At 36.2% G+C, this 19,917-nt stretch overlaps 1 protein-coding gene and 1 long non-coding RNA gene across 8 annotated transcripts in view; one reads left to right on the plus strand and one right to left on the minus strand.

The window, feature by feature from the left end:
* Positions 1-688: 688 nt before the first annotated feature.
* The window catches only part of LOC113229676 (baculoviral IAP repeat-containing protein 3), a 27,136-nt gene continuing 7,907 nt past the window's right edge, over positions 689-19,917 (minus strand). Inside the window, exons 1-4 of one of the 7 annotated variants that reach the window (XM_026463351.1) lie at positions 14,698-14,712; positions 12,940-13,075; positions 1,442-2,375; positions 689-1,381 (exon numbers count right to left, since the gene is read on the minus strand). In XM_026463351.1, coding sequence (XP_026319136.1) covers positions 1,273-1,381; positions 1,442-2,375; positions 12,940-13,030 — 1,134 coding nt within the window. In that variant the 5' untranslated portion in view covers positions 13,031-13,075; positions 14,698-14,712 and the 3' untranslated portion in view covers positions 689-1,272. Of the gene's footprint in view, positions 2,376-3,106; positions 3,156-7,780; positions 8,014-12,939; positions 13,076-13,165; positions 13,306-14,697; positions 14,713-19,917 lie in introns of those variants that run through there. The other 6 variants (XM_026463350.1, XM_026463349.1, XM_026463353.1 and 3 more) reach the window with 6 other exon arrangements.
* Positions 5,091-7,054, plus strand: LOC113229678. Its single transcript, XR_003310432.1, has 3 exons — positions 5,091-5,186; positions 5,345-5,512; positions 6,228-7,054. It is a non-coding gene; the product is annotated as an uncharacterized LOC113229678 (long non-coding RNA).

Raw genomic sequence — 19,917 nt, forward strand, 5'->3', positions numbered from 1 at the left:
TGCAAATGTTTATGATATGACCTGCTAATAAATCATGTAATTTAAAATCACTGCAGAAATGTGTGTTCCTAGTTTTCACAACTACTTTCGTATTATATCATTAAACATTAGTTAAGTCTATGTTAAACGCAAAATTTACATTGCTTTCTATTTATGCAATGGTAGTCAAGCATGCCAAATTGTTACAGAAACTACTATTATATACTGACTGGATGATCATGTCAAAATAAAATTATTATTATTATTTATTATGTACAGGAACAGTTTAATATGCAGTCAATGTTACTTATTTAAAAATGAAAAACTGCAAGTAACATTCCAAACATTAATTGTTATTTATAAATTATTACAGTGATTGTGTTTTTTAATTGTTTCATATATTTAATACTTAATTAAATGAAAAATACCTACTTAGACAATGCAATAAAAATTATGAAGTACTGGATTACAATATGAGTGTTGGATTAAGGTATGGTGAGGACTTATGTCTTTTAGATCCTTAATATGCGATTGTATTTTTTTGCTAGAGGCAGCGATAAGTTTTAATTGCATTTATCTAAGTTGGTATCCTCACTTCGGTGGGACAAAATGATAAACTAAATATTTACAATGTTTATGTACAGGTCATTAAATAAATTGAAAAGAATACTTCAAAATCGTTGAACTCTAAAACTTTATTCATCAAAAACGCCGCTAATTGCAATCCACATATTGCCCCACCGAAACTATATAATTACATCACAGCAAAACGGCTGCGGGCTGTTCAGAATGCTCATCAGAGCCCCGGAGGCGTGCAGTCGCCCCCAATCAGGGCCGCGCCGTCCCTCAGTGGCGCCTGTGTGCCAAATCTAGGTGGCGTCTCTTTGTTTGTTCTATTTGGTGACTAGCGACAAAGACCGATCTACAAGTGAAGTTCATTTTGAAATGCACTTTCACCAGATCATAAACGAAGCAACATACACTTCATTAAAATCAGTACCTGTGCTGCGACTTTACAATGTCAATAATCGCTAGCGATCTCGCATAATAATGTGTAAGGTACATTTTAGTTCCTCTTGGGACTGCAAGAAGCGCTACACAATTATTTTTATTATGAAACGGTTAAATATGTAACGCGGATGGTAGCGACTATCAACACTGAGACTGGTTGTCAAATGTCTGAAGTCTAGCGAGCGCACATTACAAACGGGCGATTGTTCCGATGAAATTCTGATAGCATGTGGTGTAGTGTAAAATATATGGGCTAAGTACTTTTATAATGAACGACTGTTACTATACGAATAATGTTATTACTGACTTTCGTGATTGGTGCTGACATTTTGTGGAACTTTGGTTTTTTAATGTCTTGCCGCCTACGTGAGTCGCACATGTCACACAGGGACGGCACGGTCTTGTTTCCAATGACTAGCGACGAGCCCGCATCGAGCTCTCTCTTCAGGGATAATATAATCGCTGAGCATACTGAATCGTCCTTCTGCACATTGGGCAATTGGAATTTGCTAATGCACACCTCGCGCAAGCCACGACATGACCGCATGGCACGAAGCAGATGTTGCGTTCCTCAGAGAAACAAATTTGACACAGTTTTGAATCTTCTATCGGGGCTTCTTCCTTTTTGGGCTCTTGTGGTTTTACAGCCGGAGGTATGGTGTCTTCCTCGTTAGCTTCTATGAAACACGACTCTGTTATGACCTTCTGCACAAATTGTTTGCCTTTGACAAGTAGGACGAAGGCACAGCGTTTGAACCAGCGGGCGTGTTGTTCCCACGGGATATCATCCTCCTCCCAATCTTTCAATCCACCATCGCAGTAAAAGCATTTTGTTTTGTCCCCTTGGCCAGTGTAAAAGAAACCAGCGTCGGCTAGGTCTTCAGGCTTTTGACGCATACATCGGGGCCAATCCTTAAAAGTGCGTAGACGAGCAGCCTGTGAAGCGTATTTGGGATGTACTGGACCTGGCATTTGAATAGCGGAAGTAGTAGTAGGTGGTGCTCTAACACCGCACTCATCTCGGCCGACAGGTTCAACAGCAGATGGACCCTTTAAGAATGGGCATTGAGGTGCCCACCGTTGGTGATCACTCGCGGGATCATCGCCTTCAACCCATTTCATGATTTCTACTTTACAAAATGCGCAACGAACTTCGTCGCCGCGACCGAGGTAATAAAAGCCATTTTTTGCAAGAACTTCTGGTCTTACAGACGGGACAGGCCAGTTTTTGAATGTTTTTAGGCGCTCATCTTCACGGCGCATATCTTGTGGAGGCACTTCTTGCACAGGCTCAGGGGTGAAATTGATGGGTTCGAAGGTGTCATGGTTATCTGTCTTGTCAAATGAAGGTGTTTTGAAAGCCAGAGAGGGATTTTTCGGTGGCACTGTAAAAAGAAAACACACAATTAGCAAGTCTCATCAAATCAATTTCATTAAATACCTAGTTGGTTCGCACCAGGTTTAAAAAAATAAAAGTTGTCACTCTGAAATTTACTAATTAGTACGTAACAATCTGATGGTGCGTGCTCGTCTCTATATATCTATATCAAACGATAACGCACATTCTGCATAGGGACATAAAACATGGCGTCGAGGCAATGCGAGAACAATTTCACATGACAACAAGTTCGCAGGCGTCTCGGGATCGAACCGGCTGGCGGGCGGCTGGGCCGCTGCGTCATCGAAATTCCATTCCCAGCTTCCCGTCTCCTCCGCCCTCCCGCGTTGCGGGGGAGGGCGAGCCCTGCGCTGCTCTAGAGCTCTCAGTGCGCATGCACTAGGCCGCAATCAATTTTTTATATAGGTACAAGTCCCCAGGGCTAGTACATAATTAATAGGCTTAGTTTAAAATTTCAGATAATATATCAGAACCTTGTAAACAGTTAATAAGATTGATGGTCCAATTCAATATAGATGGTTTGTTTATCAATTCGGAAAGTTTGCTAGAACTGGAAATTGTGCGAATTAATAGCTAAAGTAACTAAAAAAATAAAAGTTTGTTGCCTTAATATCTAAATCTTTGGATAAGTTGTTTAGTAATAGAAACAAGAGGCAAACATATTTTACAGCAGTTTTGATAATAATGGCCGAAAAGTGCACACGGATCGATATTTACCATTTCCATGACAGCATTTGACTAAAGTAGGCATTTTGGCTGTAAATACTAAAAATTTCAAATTGTATCACTGCAAGTAATGCACATTGCACCAAAACCGCACGATTAGGCAAAAATTTGCTTCTTTAAAAAATAATTAAATGGAGTCTGACACAAGCGCACTACACTACTAGTAAAGGAGTACTATTTGAGTATTTGGATATTATTGCTGACTCGACTTCCCCACTCACTGCGCATGCGTGCGTAATTTTAGAGGGTTCAAATTTGCTTTATGGGGTGCACAGCACAGCTGTATGGGGTTTCGTTGGGACCTTATTATTGTTATATTTTATATCCAGTCGACAATTAAACATACCTATCAATATACAATGTACATCCTGACATTTGTATAGTCGTCCTCGATTGCATTGCTGGCAATCAGATATCTAAATACTTATACGAATGCCACATAGTTTTGATATTGCATGAATAGGACGAATCAAGACGAACTCATCAACTGGTTAGTTCGTAAAACTCTACTTAATGAGAATTTAAAAATACTGCTAACATGACCAACGTGAACACGAACCCTCATAATTAATAATACACCATCACGTGCTAACGGCAGCTTACCTACCATAATACCTAGTTTGTATGAGTGGTTTACAATAAGACAACTTAAAATTGTCGTCTGAAACTTGTAGGTCAAATAAGAAAAGCTGTGGCCAAAGGAACGAGGGACAACGCGGGAGAGATATTCAGTTTCTCAATCAGGCGAACGTCTGGCGCGACGTTGCCACTCCGTTCGCCGACATTCATTCATATTTGAGACGCGACGTTGCCGTCTTCAGCGGAAACCGCGAGACCACACAGCGTAAAAAAAAGCTGTGGAATGTGGGAGTACTGCTGGGCGGGTCTAATGCCGGTTAAAAAAGTGGCTGCTTGGAATGCGGACAGTACTTAAGTACCTAGTTAGAGTTTAATAATATGCAACGAAATTTTGGAATGACAAAGGCAGTAAATGGTTAATCAAAGAAAATTTGGCTTGTATATGCTTTATTTGCTGATTTGAATTGAAGTTATTTTCTTTTAGTACAATTCATGTTGTGCCAAAAATTTTCATTTTTTTTTTTCAGGAAAAATGGTCACAAAAAACATTGGAAATTGGAAGTGCAATGCAAAAATGAAATTCAGCATTGTGATTGAGAGCGGGCGGCGAGAGGCGGCGCCGGAGAACAAGCCGGCAGCGTGGGGAAGGGGACGGGGCCGTGTTCTCATGCCTATAGGTGGTCGGCGGCGCTCGGCATTCGAATTCCAATGCCTCGCCTGTAGCGCCTACGCGCTAGCCTAAGATATATGTAGCACTACATGTCGTCCTGTAACACTATTACAAATTTGTTGCTACGCTTTAGCTTTTGTAAGGTAGACACGGTAGCCCTAACCAGGAAATGATGTTTTATAAAGTTCACGAACATTTGTAAAAGAAAACTTGAATGATAATGAAAGAAATATGAATGAATTCTGTCTGTTGTCTGTAAAAATAAACGGCATCTCTCATAAAAGACTGTTGAAAAATAAACAATAGGATACTAGCCCGGAAACGGTGTCAGGAAGAGAACATCCGCCAGATGGGGCACATTTCATTGCAGTGCCGTCGTCATTATATGAACGTGAACTTCTACATGAATAAAAAGGAAATTTCTCTGATATACTTTAGAACTATGTACGTTTTATTGGTTATTATAATTTATAAAATAAAATAACTACAAATCTCCAAGACAAAGGCACGTAAGATCAGTAAACTTCTTTGTTTTACTGGTGGAGTCGTTGAGAAAATGGCACGATTTTGAAGACACTGGTAATGGTAGAAAGCCGCCAGCGCCGGCAAAGGCGCTCGTTAAACGCAAGTACCCGGGCGAGTACTGCTGCCGCCGGCCGACTACATTCCACGGCCGAAGTTTCCTAAAGGCCGCTCTCGCCGACACAAAAGAAAAATAACATGAACGATGAAATGGGCGGCGCCGCGGCACATATCACATTGGATGCTGTTTTCATCGTACAGCATAAACTGTGAAGCTCGTACCTACTGTACAACATGTCGGTTTGTTCAGTTTATTTACTTGTATAATATTCATGTTAATGTTATTTTTTTATACTGGGACAGTACTAGCGTGTGAACATAAAACCTTTTTACAATTTCGATGAAAATGTTACTTGTTTTGTACGCACTTCAACTTATGGCATTATTTTTGTTTCCAGATTAATGGTGCGATGAGTACGCGGAGCTGTGGAATGCTCGAAACCCACGCCCAATGATCGAGAGGCACCATTCACTTCTGCATTGACCCCAGTTTCGGTGTAATTGACCCTAGGGATTCGTGCTTCGTTTAAAGTCCAAATACAAAAGATATTGCTATAAAGGAATATGTAAGTTTTCTTTGTATACTTTAAACACACGACTCGAAAACCTTATGAGATCAGTTTAAAAAGAGTATGTGTGTCTATTTCGATGCTAACTAATAAAATTCAATGACACTTTATAAACACAATCTAGAAACTATATATATAATATTTCATTAAATTACATGGTCTTTGTGCCCAACTTTACGTTCGTTTTTTCAAGAGAAAAACCTTTTTCGTATATTCTAAGAATGATCCTAAAAAAATGATGAATTCAATAATTTAAATGGATTTATATACAAATCTACCAAAGTACACGAAAGAAAGTTAAACTACGAAATATAAAAACTAGTGTGGATATGCTGTCAAACGAGTGCTATCGCGCTGACGCATCCACCATATACATATATTGCATCCAAGCCAGCTTCACAGCGGATTGATATGGCAACAATATTTTATCAAATGACAAACGCACGTCACGCTCCGATAAAATGATGACACGTAAATTCTCAAAGGTTGTTTTTATTTTATGCAATAGAAAGCAGTAATGCCCTCGTAACGAAAAAGGGCACAGAGCTATGCGTACTTTATACAGCAGTTGTGCCTTTTTTCGTTCCGAGGGCAGAATACATAACTGCTAAATTGATAATAGGCAAGTAAGAATCAGGATTTTCAAACCAGAAATGATTTCACGTAATTTGATTAGGTAAATGCAATATAACGCTATGCCTATAATTTCCAGGAAAATTGCAGCAATCCATTCCACTGGGGAGAGCACTGTGCCTGCAATTTACTCCAATTGGTGCTCAATGTTACCAATTTCGCACACAGAGGGCGCTAGTAGTAGCTTTCAATAATCAGCAAGGCAAAAGCATGAGGAAATATTGGTAAAATTACAGCATTATATTTCTGAATCATATAAAGCTCAGCTACCATTTTCCTTCCCTGAGAACTGGGTACCAATGCAAAACCTGATTCAATACCTAGCAAAAAATATTACAAAAAACAAGTTGAGCAATCATACAATGGTAGTAGGTATGTCTATGTACTTGCTAAATTTGTGAGGTCATGCCTCAGAGGCGCCGCTGGGTAGAGCTCAGCCAAGGTCAAATTTAGTAGTTGGCGTTAACATAGTACCACATTTCATTTTAGTGATGTATTGTGATTAGTGGTTCTATGAAATCTACATAGGAAGCCATTAGTCAAGTACATCAATATGTAATGTTGTTGAATATAATCATAATCACTTATTATACTTTTAACTAGTAGAATGTTATCTTTATAACACTCTAATGATTCTTGGAAAAATACAGTCTTAGTCAGTACTTGTGTATTTACAAGTCGATTTAGTACATGAGCTACTCATTAAAAGATTATTTGATAATTAAGTGAAAATGGTCAAAATATAAATTAATAAATTGAATGATATCAGCCTTCAAATCAAGTGATTAAATCAGTAAAACAACAATTGAAAAACAAAGGGAAAATTTTTGCCACATTGTTAATTCGGTAGTTACACTCTAATTTTATAGATGGCGTTGTAAGTACCATGCGAGTGTAGTTACAATCTGTATTTATTTAGCCTTTATCATATTAATGAATTATAATAACGTTTAAATAATTTTCATTAAATGTTTCTAAACTTGTTAAAATTATCTTAAAAATACAAATTAATTTCTTAAAACACTATATTATGCACAAATAGGGACGGAGAATAATTTAAGACAAAAATTAATAAATAATGACTATGTAACAATACTATCAACCACTAGGTTTTTATTTACATTCGTTTGTTCTTGGGTCCTAAAATTTCTAAGTCATAAATAATAATTAAGTGATGTCATATTATAGCACTTACATTCCATAAGGTCTAAATTACATAATAATAAAACATAATACAATTAATTATTCGCCTTAATAAAAGTCCACGAGATTTTTTGCGCTAAGGTCGTCATTTGGTGGCAGTTTAATGGAATATAAACAGATGTATTCATAATGAGCTACATATAAGGTCCGTTAATTAAATTTCTTGTTCATGATGCATAACGCCGCCGTTTAAAAAAGAGTTTTTACTAATTCAGATTCAATGCCACTTTTCGGGTTAAATATACCGGAATATATTTCATTGGTATAATTAAATATACTGCACTTTCACTAATCGCCTTTAATTTATTTCCAAAAAGTCAGTAAATTGTTTTGTTAACCCGCATACAGTAAAAATAAGTGACGTCGTGTTGGTGTCAAATTAAAACATATGTTCGATAAATCGTGTCATTTCTAAACCTAAATATTTACCTGTTAATCCTTCCATTTGTGATCCAAATAATGAGTTTGACAAGCACTGATTTGAGCACTTAAACTGAGTACAGTTTAGTATCACTTCAAATCCACATCAGAACAAAACAAACAAACTGAGTCTGGGGCAGACCCTCTGCGACTGAAGTCAAGGAAAATGTTTCGTTCGTTCGTTCAATAAAGCGAAGCGCCACAACACACGTCTCACTCGCAACACGGTATTTCTATAAATCGGACGCCCAGGCGCGGCCTCAGAGGCCTTGTACGCTTAACAATACAGCGCGATCCATGCTGGGGTTGTCAACTTAGCGGGTTTACCACAAAATAAGGAGAAATAATTATTTATGCAGTTTTTTAAATATAAACAAAACCGACCTCAAAAGTTCGTGGAATTACATAATTATATTTGAAGTTTTATTGAAATCGGTTACCGGTTATTCATCCCCTAGTTTACAATTAGAGGTGGGATAATTCCTTCAAATTTAAATGGGAGCTATATTGAGGTACCCTTTTTCCGACAAAAAAGAATCATCCAAATCGGTTCACAAATGCGTAACATACATACAAAAAAATACAGTCGAATAGAGAACCTCCCCCTTTTTTGAAGTCGGTTAAAATTTTATTTATTTTTATTAGTTACCAATATACTTGGGTTGTTTTGTGGGAGTTGTTTTACCTATTATATTATAAGAAATTATTTTTAGGAATTTTGTTCTTAAGTTTTCGCAGTTGTTACACATTGGAAGTGTTGGGTCATGGAAAAATTTCCATTTCGAAAAAACCATATTTTTCAGAAAAATAAATATTTACCGGATAATTTCCCAATATTTTTCCTTTCATTTTCCACATTTGACATCTGTCAAAAGTTGAAGTTACTGAACGAAAACGATGGAGTCATTAAAAAAGTTTTTTCGCTGTTGTGAAATAATTTTAAATAGAAATAAAACGGACGTCCTATCCGGCCGGATACCGGATAGTGGAACAATATCCGTTCAGATAGTGGACGCTTAAAACTGATCAAAATTTATAATCAGTACGCCAAATAAATTGATTTCTTGATTAAAGATGATATTACTAGAATCAACAGCAACTACAGGATCGTTGACAATCTGTTTATTACTTGTAACTGAAAGAACTATGAAGTTAGATAACGTTATCTGTAAATTTAGTATTCAAATTTCATTAAGGCAAATTATAGTGGATCAGATTTTCTGCATTAAGTAGTAAAACTTGGTTCTATTTATTTTCATAAACGAGATCAGCCTCTGAGGACAGTTTTTCACTATAAACTACTTGTTATTGCTAGACGATCAAATGCAATGATCGCGATCACGATCGATTTGAACTGTTTTCAAATACAATGTGTACCTACAATAATGAAACGTGTAAGTAGATAAAAAAAATTAAAAAAAATTTTTTTTTGGCAATTCTGGTATCAAGGCTTGGAATTGTTAGATCACAAACAAATTAATGAAATTAAATTAAAACAAAATAATCATGGGCGTATCAGGTCGTTTTCAGGTAACCTCCAAAAATGTGTCCCTTTCAATAATTTTTATGATATTACATGAATGCTAAGCATTATTTATTTAATATGATTGCTCGCTTACTTAGTCTGTGCTACACATAAAAAGAAGACTTTACTACGTCACAGTAATAAATAAAAATTAAAAAGTGGGCAATTTCTCATTCATGGAAGCCGGTTCCACGTCGCCCTAATTTTAAGAAAAGAAATAAAATTAAACACTCGTGTAAATCGCAATATTTCCCATCGAAGATAGACTCTAATAACTTACACGTCGGATACATACCGTAACTTTCCAATGTATTATAAACAAACATGTATTCTTGGGAATACAAAATGTGTTTCAATTTTTCTTATCATTATTGTCAATTCAAACCTAAATTAGTGTCAATAAAAGTCTCCTAATAACAAAAGTTCATACCGCATCACCTTCACCCTTCGCACACGTGAGAAGAGGCTCCTGTCGTATTGAAGTGTACACAGTGAAGTAACCTGTGCATCTCCGTTTTAGCAAAAAACCGACTTAAATACCAATTTCAGCGCTAGTGACTAAATCGTTCTCATTAATGTAAAGCAATCTATGTAAATAAGTATTAAGTAATAGTTTTATAAACTTTATTGTACATCAATTAGATAAAGGAAACTTTAAAATCCATGCACTTTTATAACGGTCTAGCTTATTTTACACACTCGACAATTAAAAATGTATTCAAATATCATTATTGTCGCTCTCATTCTTGTCTACTTTTAAGTCAAATAGTTACTTTAAGCCAAACATTCACTTGAAATATAACAATTAGATGGTGGTAGTGGTGGTGATGACGATGATGATTGTAGTGATGATGACGATGATTGTGATGATGATGTGAATAGTAATGATGTTGATGATAATGGTGATCATGATGATGATGTTGATGGTGGTGATAATGATATATTGATGTACAACAAAGTTTATACGACATTAACAAAATACTTATTTAGATTTATTTATTAATTACATATAGATACACCGTCTTACACGATTGAGAAGGATTTCGATCAAGAAGTTATATTAAAATAATTGTTACATGTTAAATGTTCTTAAATGTTCTTTTGTGAACGACAAAATGTGTATTGTAATAATAATTTCTCATTACTGTGCCGTCTTTCTCATTTATGTTTAGGAGAAAATCATTCGTGTTACTGCAATCTCATTCCTGTGACCTAAAAATAGTTTTTTGTTGTATTTAACTTAAATATTTCAGTGATTTTATAATTATTGACATTGCTTGAATTTATTTGTATGTTTAAGACCTTAAAACCAAAAGAAAAAAGGGTTTTACAAAAATCACTCAAAAAGTGCCATTGAATTTCGGAAAGTGAAATTCACCCATCAAGTCTAGGATATAAGGGTATAACAACTAGAAACTGTAATATAGCCAAACAATGATGTATTTGCTTTTTTCCTCTCCACCGCGAAAAAGCTGCATTCGGCACAACAAACACACAGCACTGACATTAAAATATTGCCAAATTTGGATTTTTTTCACTGTTAACATTTTTCTGTTACGTATTTGTTTTTATTATCGAATAAATTAATCGTTTTTATAAAAACCAAGCGACCACAACAAATCAAATCGTCAATGTGAAAGTGCAGTCATTCACTAATCAATCAATCACGGCGATGCGCACTGTAAATCGGTCACAACATGTTTACGGCAGTGGGTCAGATATCCGGCTATCCGGCCTAAGTCCTCGCCGGATATTCAGATATCTGCCGGATATTCGGTATCCGGCCAAATCACTATTCGTTCCATCTCTAATTTTGAAGTTTATTTTATAATTCACTCTCACGCTAAATAAACTTCAAAAGATATTTATTTAGAATATATTTGAACCTTCTAAATTATATTCTTCCAAAATTACTCAACAGTAGGTACATATTTGAAATGACACTATTTATTTCGGATCTAAAATGGCATGTATTTTGTTTTTTTAAATAAATTTTTGAGTTATTATGATATTTCGGGTATTTAAAAGTATAACTTTGTGGCAACATGGATATAGTCGATACTGTACGCGTATGGGAGGGACAAGTAGTGCGGTGGCGGCGGGCCGTTGTCGGTTAGTGTCGTTGTAATGATGGCGGCAAATTTGGAAATTTGTCTCTTTCTAGCTCACGCAGTTGGGAATTATTCTTTTCATTCCTACTACACCGAGACAGCTGTTTTTCAAGATCCGGTCTGTAACCGGCCAGTTTTGAATACACGCGTTAATTTAAAGAAATTCGTAATTTGTTTGTTTAATATGTTTGAAAAACAAATATACGCGATTTAAATCCGGAAAAATAGCTTCATTTCCTATGTGTAACAATCGCGAAAACTTAAGAACCCGATAAATTCTTAATTAGTAATGAAAAATAACTAACTAGTTTAAACATTTATTTACTCGTGATTCCTGAAAAACTTAATACCATTTAATTTTGTAATTATTTTTTTTCATTAGTAGTAACGTAGCTAAAGTCTATTATGACTTTGTTGAACTAGTTGAGGTTTATATTTATAGCCTTGTTGTCTAAATCAATAAATAAAAACAACTGACAAAAAAAATTAAAATACTTCATTTCATTACAAAAAAAGCCACATTGTGGGCCATATTTTTAAGTTTGAGGGTAGACAATAATAATGAACGAATGAAATATCAATCGGACTTTGATTGAGATGTTTTCTGAGTTTTGTTTTATCTCCGTTTACTCTATAGTACTTTTTTTAAATTTATTGAGCATTGGCTACGAGGCCATCAGCTTAAAACTACAACAAAACAAATAAATTAAGAATAGTACTTCATGTTATTTCAGTTTGTTTTAGGTCAGAACGCGCTATGAATAAATGCGCTTTTGTATGTATACGATTAGTAATAATTGATTCGCTCTGGACCTTTTGCAGGGAAAAGTGTCGTTTTTATTTTGACTTTCAATTATTTTGTGAAATCTAGTTTAAAGTGGAATAGGATAGTGCTATTGTGCCTTAATCGAAGATTAAAACGCGAAATTATACGAATCTCGAACTAGAAAACCCGTATCGGCCTGTTTTAAGGAATCCCGAGTCAATCCAAACACGACGCCTCAAATTGCCTATCCTCTTTGTGGCGGCCATATTTACAGAAACATAATTAAACTTCATGTTTAGGCTGATGGTTTTGCCAAAGCCTTAATAAATTAAAAAAAAAAAAAAATTAGTAATAATTTCAAGGTATCGTATGGAATAAGTGGGGTAAGGAAGGAAACTTCGCACAACTTTTTAACAGCCCATTCTAAACAAAATATTCGTACTGGGAATGTGGCTTCACTTGGGAATGGTCGTACATTCATCATAGTCAAGAGCGCGTCAAGCTTGATACTTTGGACCGTTCTTATCGCAAGCGGTATAGAGTTGAATTTAAATCTTAATTCTCAAGCTCAACCTTAAACCTGTACAAGTCATGGTGATTGTTACTCATAATTTTATGTCTTAAAAAACATGCATAAACTATATTATATACATAATGCAAAGTTGTTACTCAATTGTTATGCAATATGTGTGAAAATTTAAAAACTACTTTAATTCTTATTGAAAACAACTATCTACGCTACATTTATTTAATACTACGGTATTACCTGACGTTCCACTTGTGCCCGGTACGCTGGATGTTTCTAAATTATCATGTAAGCCATCGTCAGAGGAGCTAACAGCTTCTCTTTCTCCCATATCCGAAATCCTTGGCTACCAATTGTCAATGGTACATTTGGTTACCTATAACACAAGTTGATACATATACCGGAAACATATACATTTCACATGGGAATACTAATTTAAAAGAAATAGTTATTCGAAGACACATACTAGGTATTATTTTCCTTGATTTGCCTCTAATTTTGCAATCACTAATGCTGTTTGTTAAAATTTGCTTATCATTACGGCGTCACTCGCACTTTGATTGACACCAAAGACTAAAGTAAAGACGCGGCAGACACTTGACGTTCCGAGAAATACAGCAACACTAAATAAGTATTAAAGGAAAGAGATTGGTAAACGGAAAACGATGAAGTTTGGACATTTTCTTGTTAGTCATAAAACGCGTCTGCTTTTGTCGCTAGAGTGCGACGTACAGAGGTAGATACTAACAGATTGCAATGGATATACGTAGCGACTACGTAACCGTAGGTTACGTGTCCTAGTGTAGTTGCTCATATACAGGTAATGTCATCATAAATCGACTGCACTATTTTTTTTAACATCAATATTATTGACAGATCTATGGAAATTTGTAAGGAACGGTTACGTAATACTGTTTCCACGGCGTCTCAGGACAATAAAGGTATGTACATACTTCTCACGTCACTAAATCATTTCCATCCTCTAAGCTAAGTCACTGTGGTTTGAATACATCGACGTCATGCGGTGTTAATTAATTAGTAGGTGGGAAATACCTTGTTATTTACAAGATGTCATATCTGTATTACTTCTCTCATTAAATACATAAAGCCGATTTTTCCAATGTATGGAAATGAGACTATTTGGGATGTATGTTTTTCTCTATAAAACAAATAACTTATCCCTTTGGCCGGTTTTCACGACACAGAGGTCATAAACAAAGAAACATGCTGAATTGGAATATTATTATAGAATGAGTTTTATTTTGAGCAGATGCTACTTAGAAGACGATAAAAGCATAAAAAATGAAGGTAAAGTTTGGCACGGGGCAGGTGTGCGAGCGCAGCTTGCTCGTGCGCGGGCGTCATCTGCCAAACCACGTGCGCCGCAGCTGTCACATTCCCCACCCTGCACCCTGCACACACCCCTTCAGGGGTCTACGAATTTAATGCTGTAACACAACCCAAGACCGTCTCTTTGTTATTTTATTAAAGTTTTTACACGAATAAATTGTACGATAAAATTTTGAAGTTCACTTTCTTTCCATATTTAATCCGGGGAAGTCTATTATGTAATGTACCACTGTAAAAAATAAATACCACAGATTATGAAAAGACATACTTCTGTATTAATTCCTCATCATAATCTGTAATACCTCATGATGATGCATTATTGCACTTTACACTCTACCCAACGAAACCCTACCCTACTGCCGGTACGAAACAATCTACCTTTCACGCTTGCATCGCGTCGCGCATCATCGCTCAATCCAGCCGATAGTGTTGTGTTGCCATATAAATTCGCGTATTTAAAATGACATACAAATGCACAAACTCGTTTTTTTGTGGGAGTGAAAGCGACAGTAGTTGAGGAAGCACTCTAGGTAGTGTTTCTATAAAGATTTTAGTCACGCGGCTTTAGTATCGTCGGATAAAATTGTCAGTCGTTTGATTTGTTAAAAATTATGTAAAAATATTGTTAAAATATAAAATAATACAAACCACGATTATCCAATTTAGTAAGGTGAGCCGATGGGAATTATTAAGGTACAAAGAGTTTTCTCCACTGATATAATCTGCTTCTAAAAAAATCGTAGGCAATTTAAAATACTTGTGTATGGTTAGTCTAGTTTGTATCTAATTGCTTATGTCATTGTATCTAGTTTTTTTAAAATATATATAAAGTAAGTGCGCATTTGACCTCCATCTCACCTGATGAAAAGTGATGATGAGGTTGACGATGTAACATGCACAACACAAAAAATAACGTCCTGAAGGCAATACATAGCAATTTTCTTTTCAAGTTAAAATTAAAAGACAGGTAAGTACGTATTGACAGAAACCACCTTCGCAATTTATTAGCAAGTGTAAGTGTACAATATTCTTCGCAGCTAACATTGTCATTAATGAATTCCAGGTCTGTAATATGATAAGCCGTCGCGGTGAGATGCGGTAGACACTGTAATAAATGAATATTTTAATGAATGAACCCGCCACGGCTCGGCCGAAGCCTGAGCGTTCACTTCGTGACTTAGCCGAGTCAAAGATTAAATGCAGTTGCGCGCGTAGTGAATCTACCTTGTTCTTGTCTTGCAAATCGTAGAAAAGAAATGGGAAAAGTTTAATTTATACTTCGCTTGTACATTTCTGGTACAAAATGAGTACAAAATGGTGTGAGCGAGACGACATTATTTATCGGGAAGACCCCAGTTTGTTACTGTAGGTATACTTGTCCAGCAATTACAACAATTAGTAATAATTCATTCGTTATCTAGCCAGACTAGGATCAAGAGCACGTCAAGCTTGTCGATTTAATGCGGCTTGCGACAAGAAGGTCCAAAGTCTTAAAGTGTCAAATTTGATGGGCTCTTGACTGTAAGTACTTACATAGAAACCTAGTCAATAATAATTACTTAGGTGTAGAGGGCATTAGTAAATTTAAAACATGTATTTGTAGTCTCATTGTATAAAATCCATCCTGACTAGACACGCTTGCTTACTAACTTGCTTACCATTAGCTGGAGCTGACTACACGAAGTTAGACAATGCTCGCATGCGTCGACTCAAATTGTGCTATAATGAATTAAAAAACTAGCTTTATAAGTGTCACCCGGGAATTAGAATGTATAAGAGTACATAGCGCCATTATCGTGTAGCATGTCGGAACTAAGACAATCTGGGTTGTCTTAATTCAGTCATTCAGAAATTGTAATTTAATTTGAGGCGCGTCTGTTAAAGCAGTTGTCTTTGATTGCAGGGCTGCAAGCGAACACCGAGCGGCCAATGGCAGCGCTTGCCGAGGAATGCGGCCTGCTTTTCCCAGAACTCTCCGCGTTCGGGACGCCGGTTCAGTTTGTATGCAGGTATTTACTAACTTATGTCAGTAAGTATATACCCGAGGATGTAGAAAGCCTCTTCACGATCCTGTTTAATTTTTGGGTTTTGTTTCGTTACAACATTGGTTGTATCTAATCTGGTGAATGTTTTTAACTAACTACTTCCGGGTACATTCTGTCAACTAGTTTCCATTGTATAGCTGGATTGCTGCAGACGTAATTAGAATCGGATTGGCACGCTGCGCGTGTCACATTGCTCTATTAAATTTTTAAATTAGAAAACTAAAAAACCGTCGCTTTCTCGCTTGTCACAATAGGCAATGGTACAATGCACCTTTTTATCGTAGCAAATCCGTTACATTCCATTCCGTGGGCCGCGAGCAGAGCACGAAACGTCGAGATTTCGAAATTCCAAGAAAGGCGAGTCTTATAAATTATCAAAAGCGCCGACACGGCCCTGTAGTCAGGACGGTTTTTTTAGTCCACAGGTAGGCTGGCGCTAAGAAGGGCCATGGAATTTGTACTACGAATTATTCTACTTGACGCTTGGTAACATTTTGGGTTTAAATATCGAAGTTTTAAAGGTCAGAAAACCTGCCATATTATTTCAGAGAGTACAACAGTTGGGGGACATCTCAGTTGGATAAACCACATGACCAGCACTCTCAGCGAAATGCATATGCGACTTTTTCTATATTTTATAATTTATTGAACTCATTTAAGTTAATGAAGTTCCTTATCCGCAATAAACGAAAAAATTGCTTAAATAAATTAACCTCTTCTGGAAACATTTAACTTATCAGTAATTAATTAATTACAATTTGCTTAAGTAGTTACCCACATCTTTCCACCTAAGTGCTAACTTGGCCTGAGAGGTCGATAATAACGAACGTACCCAGTATCAAGTTGTATTCAACCTTCTGGACAAGTTGTATAGCCAGCAATAAAAGTGAATGAATAAAAGAGCTAATTTCAAACCAACCACATAAGACTACATTTGCTCCTCAAATCTGAACATTTGAATTTCCCATAATTGTTTAAAACTCATCTAGGACCTGTCTCGAAAGGCGAAATATTTTACTATGTATACTACTGTTTAAACGTCAATTGTGCATTGTACCCTATTATTGTGTTCACAAATGTTATTCACCTTATTATAGATTTTAAAAGAATGTGTATTTAGTAGACAAAGGTTTATTCAACAATGACATCATCATCATCATCATCATCAAATTCAAACCTCAATGACATCAAATTAAAAAAGGACGAGAAGTTGGCAGATCAACGACGAGAAACATTAATTTTAAATTAGTGTTCTTTTTCAATGAAGTCTGGTATACAAAGGAATTTGAGACCGGGAATTTCATGACAAGGTGAATTATTTTTCAATGTGCTCGTAAGCTTTTATTAGATATAAAATCGCATTATTAGTAGAAATTGACTTCAAACTTCAAACTTCGGAAAAATCTTTTGATATATTGCGCTGTATTTATATAATTTAAAAACATGAATTAAAACGATACATAAGTCACAGTAATCTGACATGACTATTATCTATAAGAATTTAACTTTCGGCATACAATAATAGGTCCCGTGTGGGGAGTAACTACACTACTAGTTTATATTATAATTATAGTAGATTGCCAGTTGAAATTAAAATTAAAAAATAGATATTCCTATTTGCTAACTTTTTACTTGCGCTCAGCGCAAGGCGCTCAACAAATACCCTCGTTATTTTCGATAAGCAAGCTAGTTTAGCCGACTTCACTTTTCGAATTGATTGTACACGAACATACGACACGTAAAAAATGTGCATAGCACTCTCGGTCAGACGTGATTCCTAGAAGATGCCTCTTGAAACATCCGAAACGAAGACATTCCCGGAGGCAGGCAGCCTTGAATATCGTCATCTAATAATAGCACCCATTGTGCGTATAAGGGCGCAGTCGCAGTGCAGCCTCCACGGTATGCCTCGTTTGGCGAAACTTTATTGCGATTGAGCGCCTTTTTTGCATAGCAACAAGACTTTAATCAAAGTAATTGTACTACTGGTTGTTGTTTACATAAAACATTTTACAACTTCGGCTATTTTGTATTTCAGTGCGTGCAGTAACAAAAACACGTTTTCTATTTCGGAGAACCTCTATAAGCTTAAATAAGTCGTGGTTATATCGCTTTCTGGAACGGATTCGAAGTTTCGACTATAAAGCGTCTGCTAACATTAAATGTTACATAGATCGTGGAACTATGAAACAACGGCTCTTTAGACGGGTTTGAGACCGTCTTGTGAAATAGAATATGGGTTCTAATGCTTTGGGAATGGGTTGGCATTCGAGTGAGAGGCTGTGTAGTAGATGGTATGTGGAATTTGGGGCACGGCGCTGACTCAACGATCTAATTCCTTCGTCGGTAATCTCGGTTCTCGCGGATGTGAACGGCCTGCAGCTGATGGGCTTGTACATAGTCATGGGTTAGCGGATTAGTTGAATGCCTTACGAGAAATAATCAACAAATTGTTCTGCATTAAGTAACAAGAAACTTAGGTACAACATGGTAGAAATTTCTCGCGTAAGCACAGTTTTGAAGTATTCAGTGTGCTAGTGGAGCACTCAAATGGCGTCTCACCACAAAGCCCGCATACCTACCAAGACCCGATGGACTAGCATTTTCTTTTATTTCGTCTGTGTGTGGCTTTCCTTTGTTTACCACGACACTATGCCGCGGCTTTAAAATTATCTTGTATTAACGAGATCAGTTTGTATACATTTTTAGTCATAACGCAACATCGCAACTTTTTTAAAACATTAAATTATGTTATTAGGTGTAGGGTCTGTGTGCAATATAAATAATATCAGCAAAAACGACGCGTTACCATCATCCAACCATCAACCAACTTTATTAGATATAAATGTACATTTTGTTAATGATTTTACGGCTATTGCTCAACTATTTCACTCAGTCTAACAATGGATTTCCCACGTCACGTCATCCCAATTTATTACGCTAGGTACCTAACTAGCTAGTTATTCTCTTATCTACCTAGTTTAGACATAACCTTTGATGACTTCAGCCAACCTTACCACCTAAATTGGTAGCTGTTAACCAATTATAGGAAGCAGTAGTTATACCTACATGGATGTTCTCAGCAAATCAATCAGCCTCGCAGATAAGTAAACATTACTTCAAACAGATATCGAATGGTGTGAAGAACATTCAAGATTTACATAACAATCTTGTACACGGCTCGATGCTGCTACCAAGCACTAAGAAACGAATATTGTAAGAATATTATTGAACTACCCACGGTTTTCATGTATTCTGACTTATATTTCAAATTTCGATGAAACAGCCAATAAGCGTTCAAGGCATTTAAACGTTCGGTTCAAATAAATGTTTCAGAAAATTTCTATAGCAGCCGGCCCTTGAGGTTCCTAGAAGTTTCCATTTTTAAAATATTATTTTATAGAATGTAACAACACTATGATCCCATTCAATGAAGACCTAGAGTTCCAAATAAGTAGTCGGCCTGGAGACTTCGGTGTTTGTGGCTTTGTAATCTTTCCGTCAGCTACTTAAGCTGCAGAGCTAGCTTTCTGGCTAGTATTTTGGAGGTGGGATATCGACGAATGTGGTGACAACATAACATCATAAATTAATAAGCAACACAGTATTCTGACTACACATTGTAAGAGCATGTATAATATGAATAATTAAAAAAATAATTAAAAAAGACTAGGTTGCATGGTCTAAAGATCTTTGCCTTTCCGCAAGGCAAAGTTACATATCATCAATTATTTCAACCACTCGTGATTCGCTCTGGACCTTTTGGAGAGAAAAGAGTCGTTTTTATTTTGACTTTCAATTATTTTGTGAAATCTAGTTTAAA

This window comes from Hyposmocoma kahamanoa, unplaced genomic scaffold, assembly GCF_003589595.1.
Source record: "Hyposmocoma kahamanoa isolate Upper Pololo Valley unplaced genomic scaffold, ASM358959v1 62, whole genome shotgun sequence".
Classification (NCBI taxonomy): Eukaryota; Metazoa; Arthropoda; class Insecta; order Lepidoptera; family Cosmopterigidae; genus Hyposmocoma; species Hyposmocoma kahamanoa.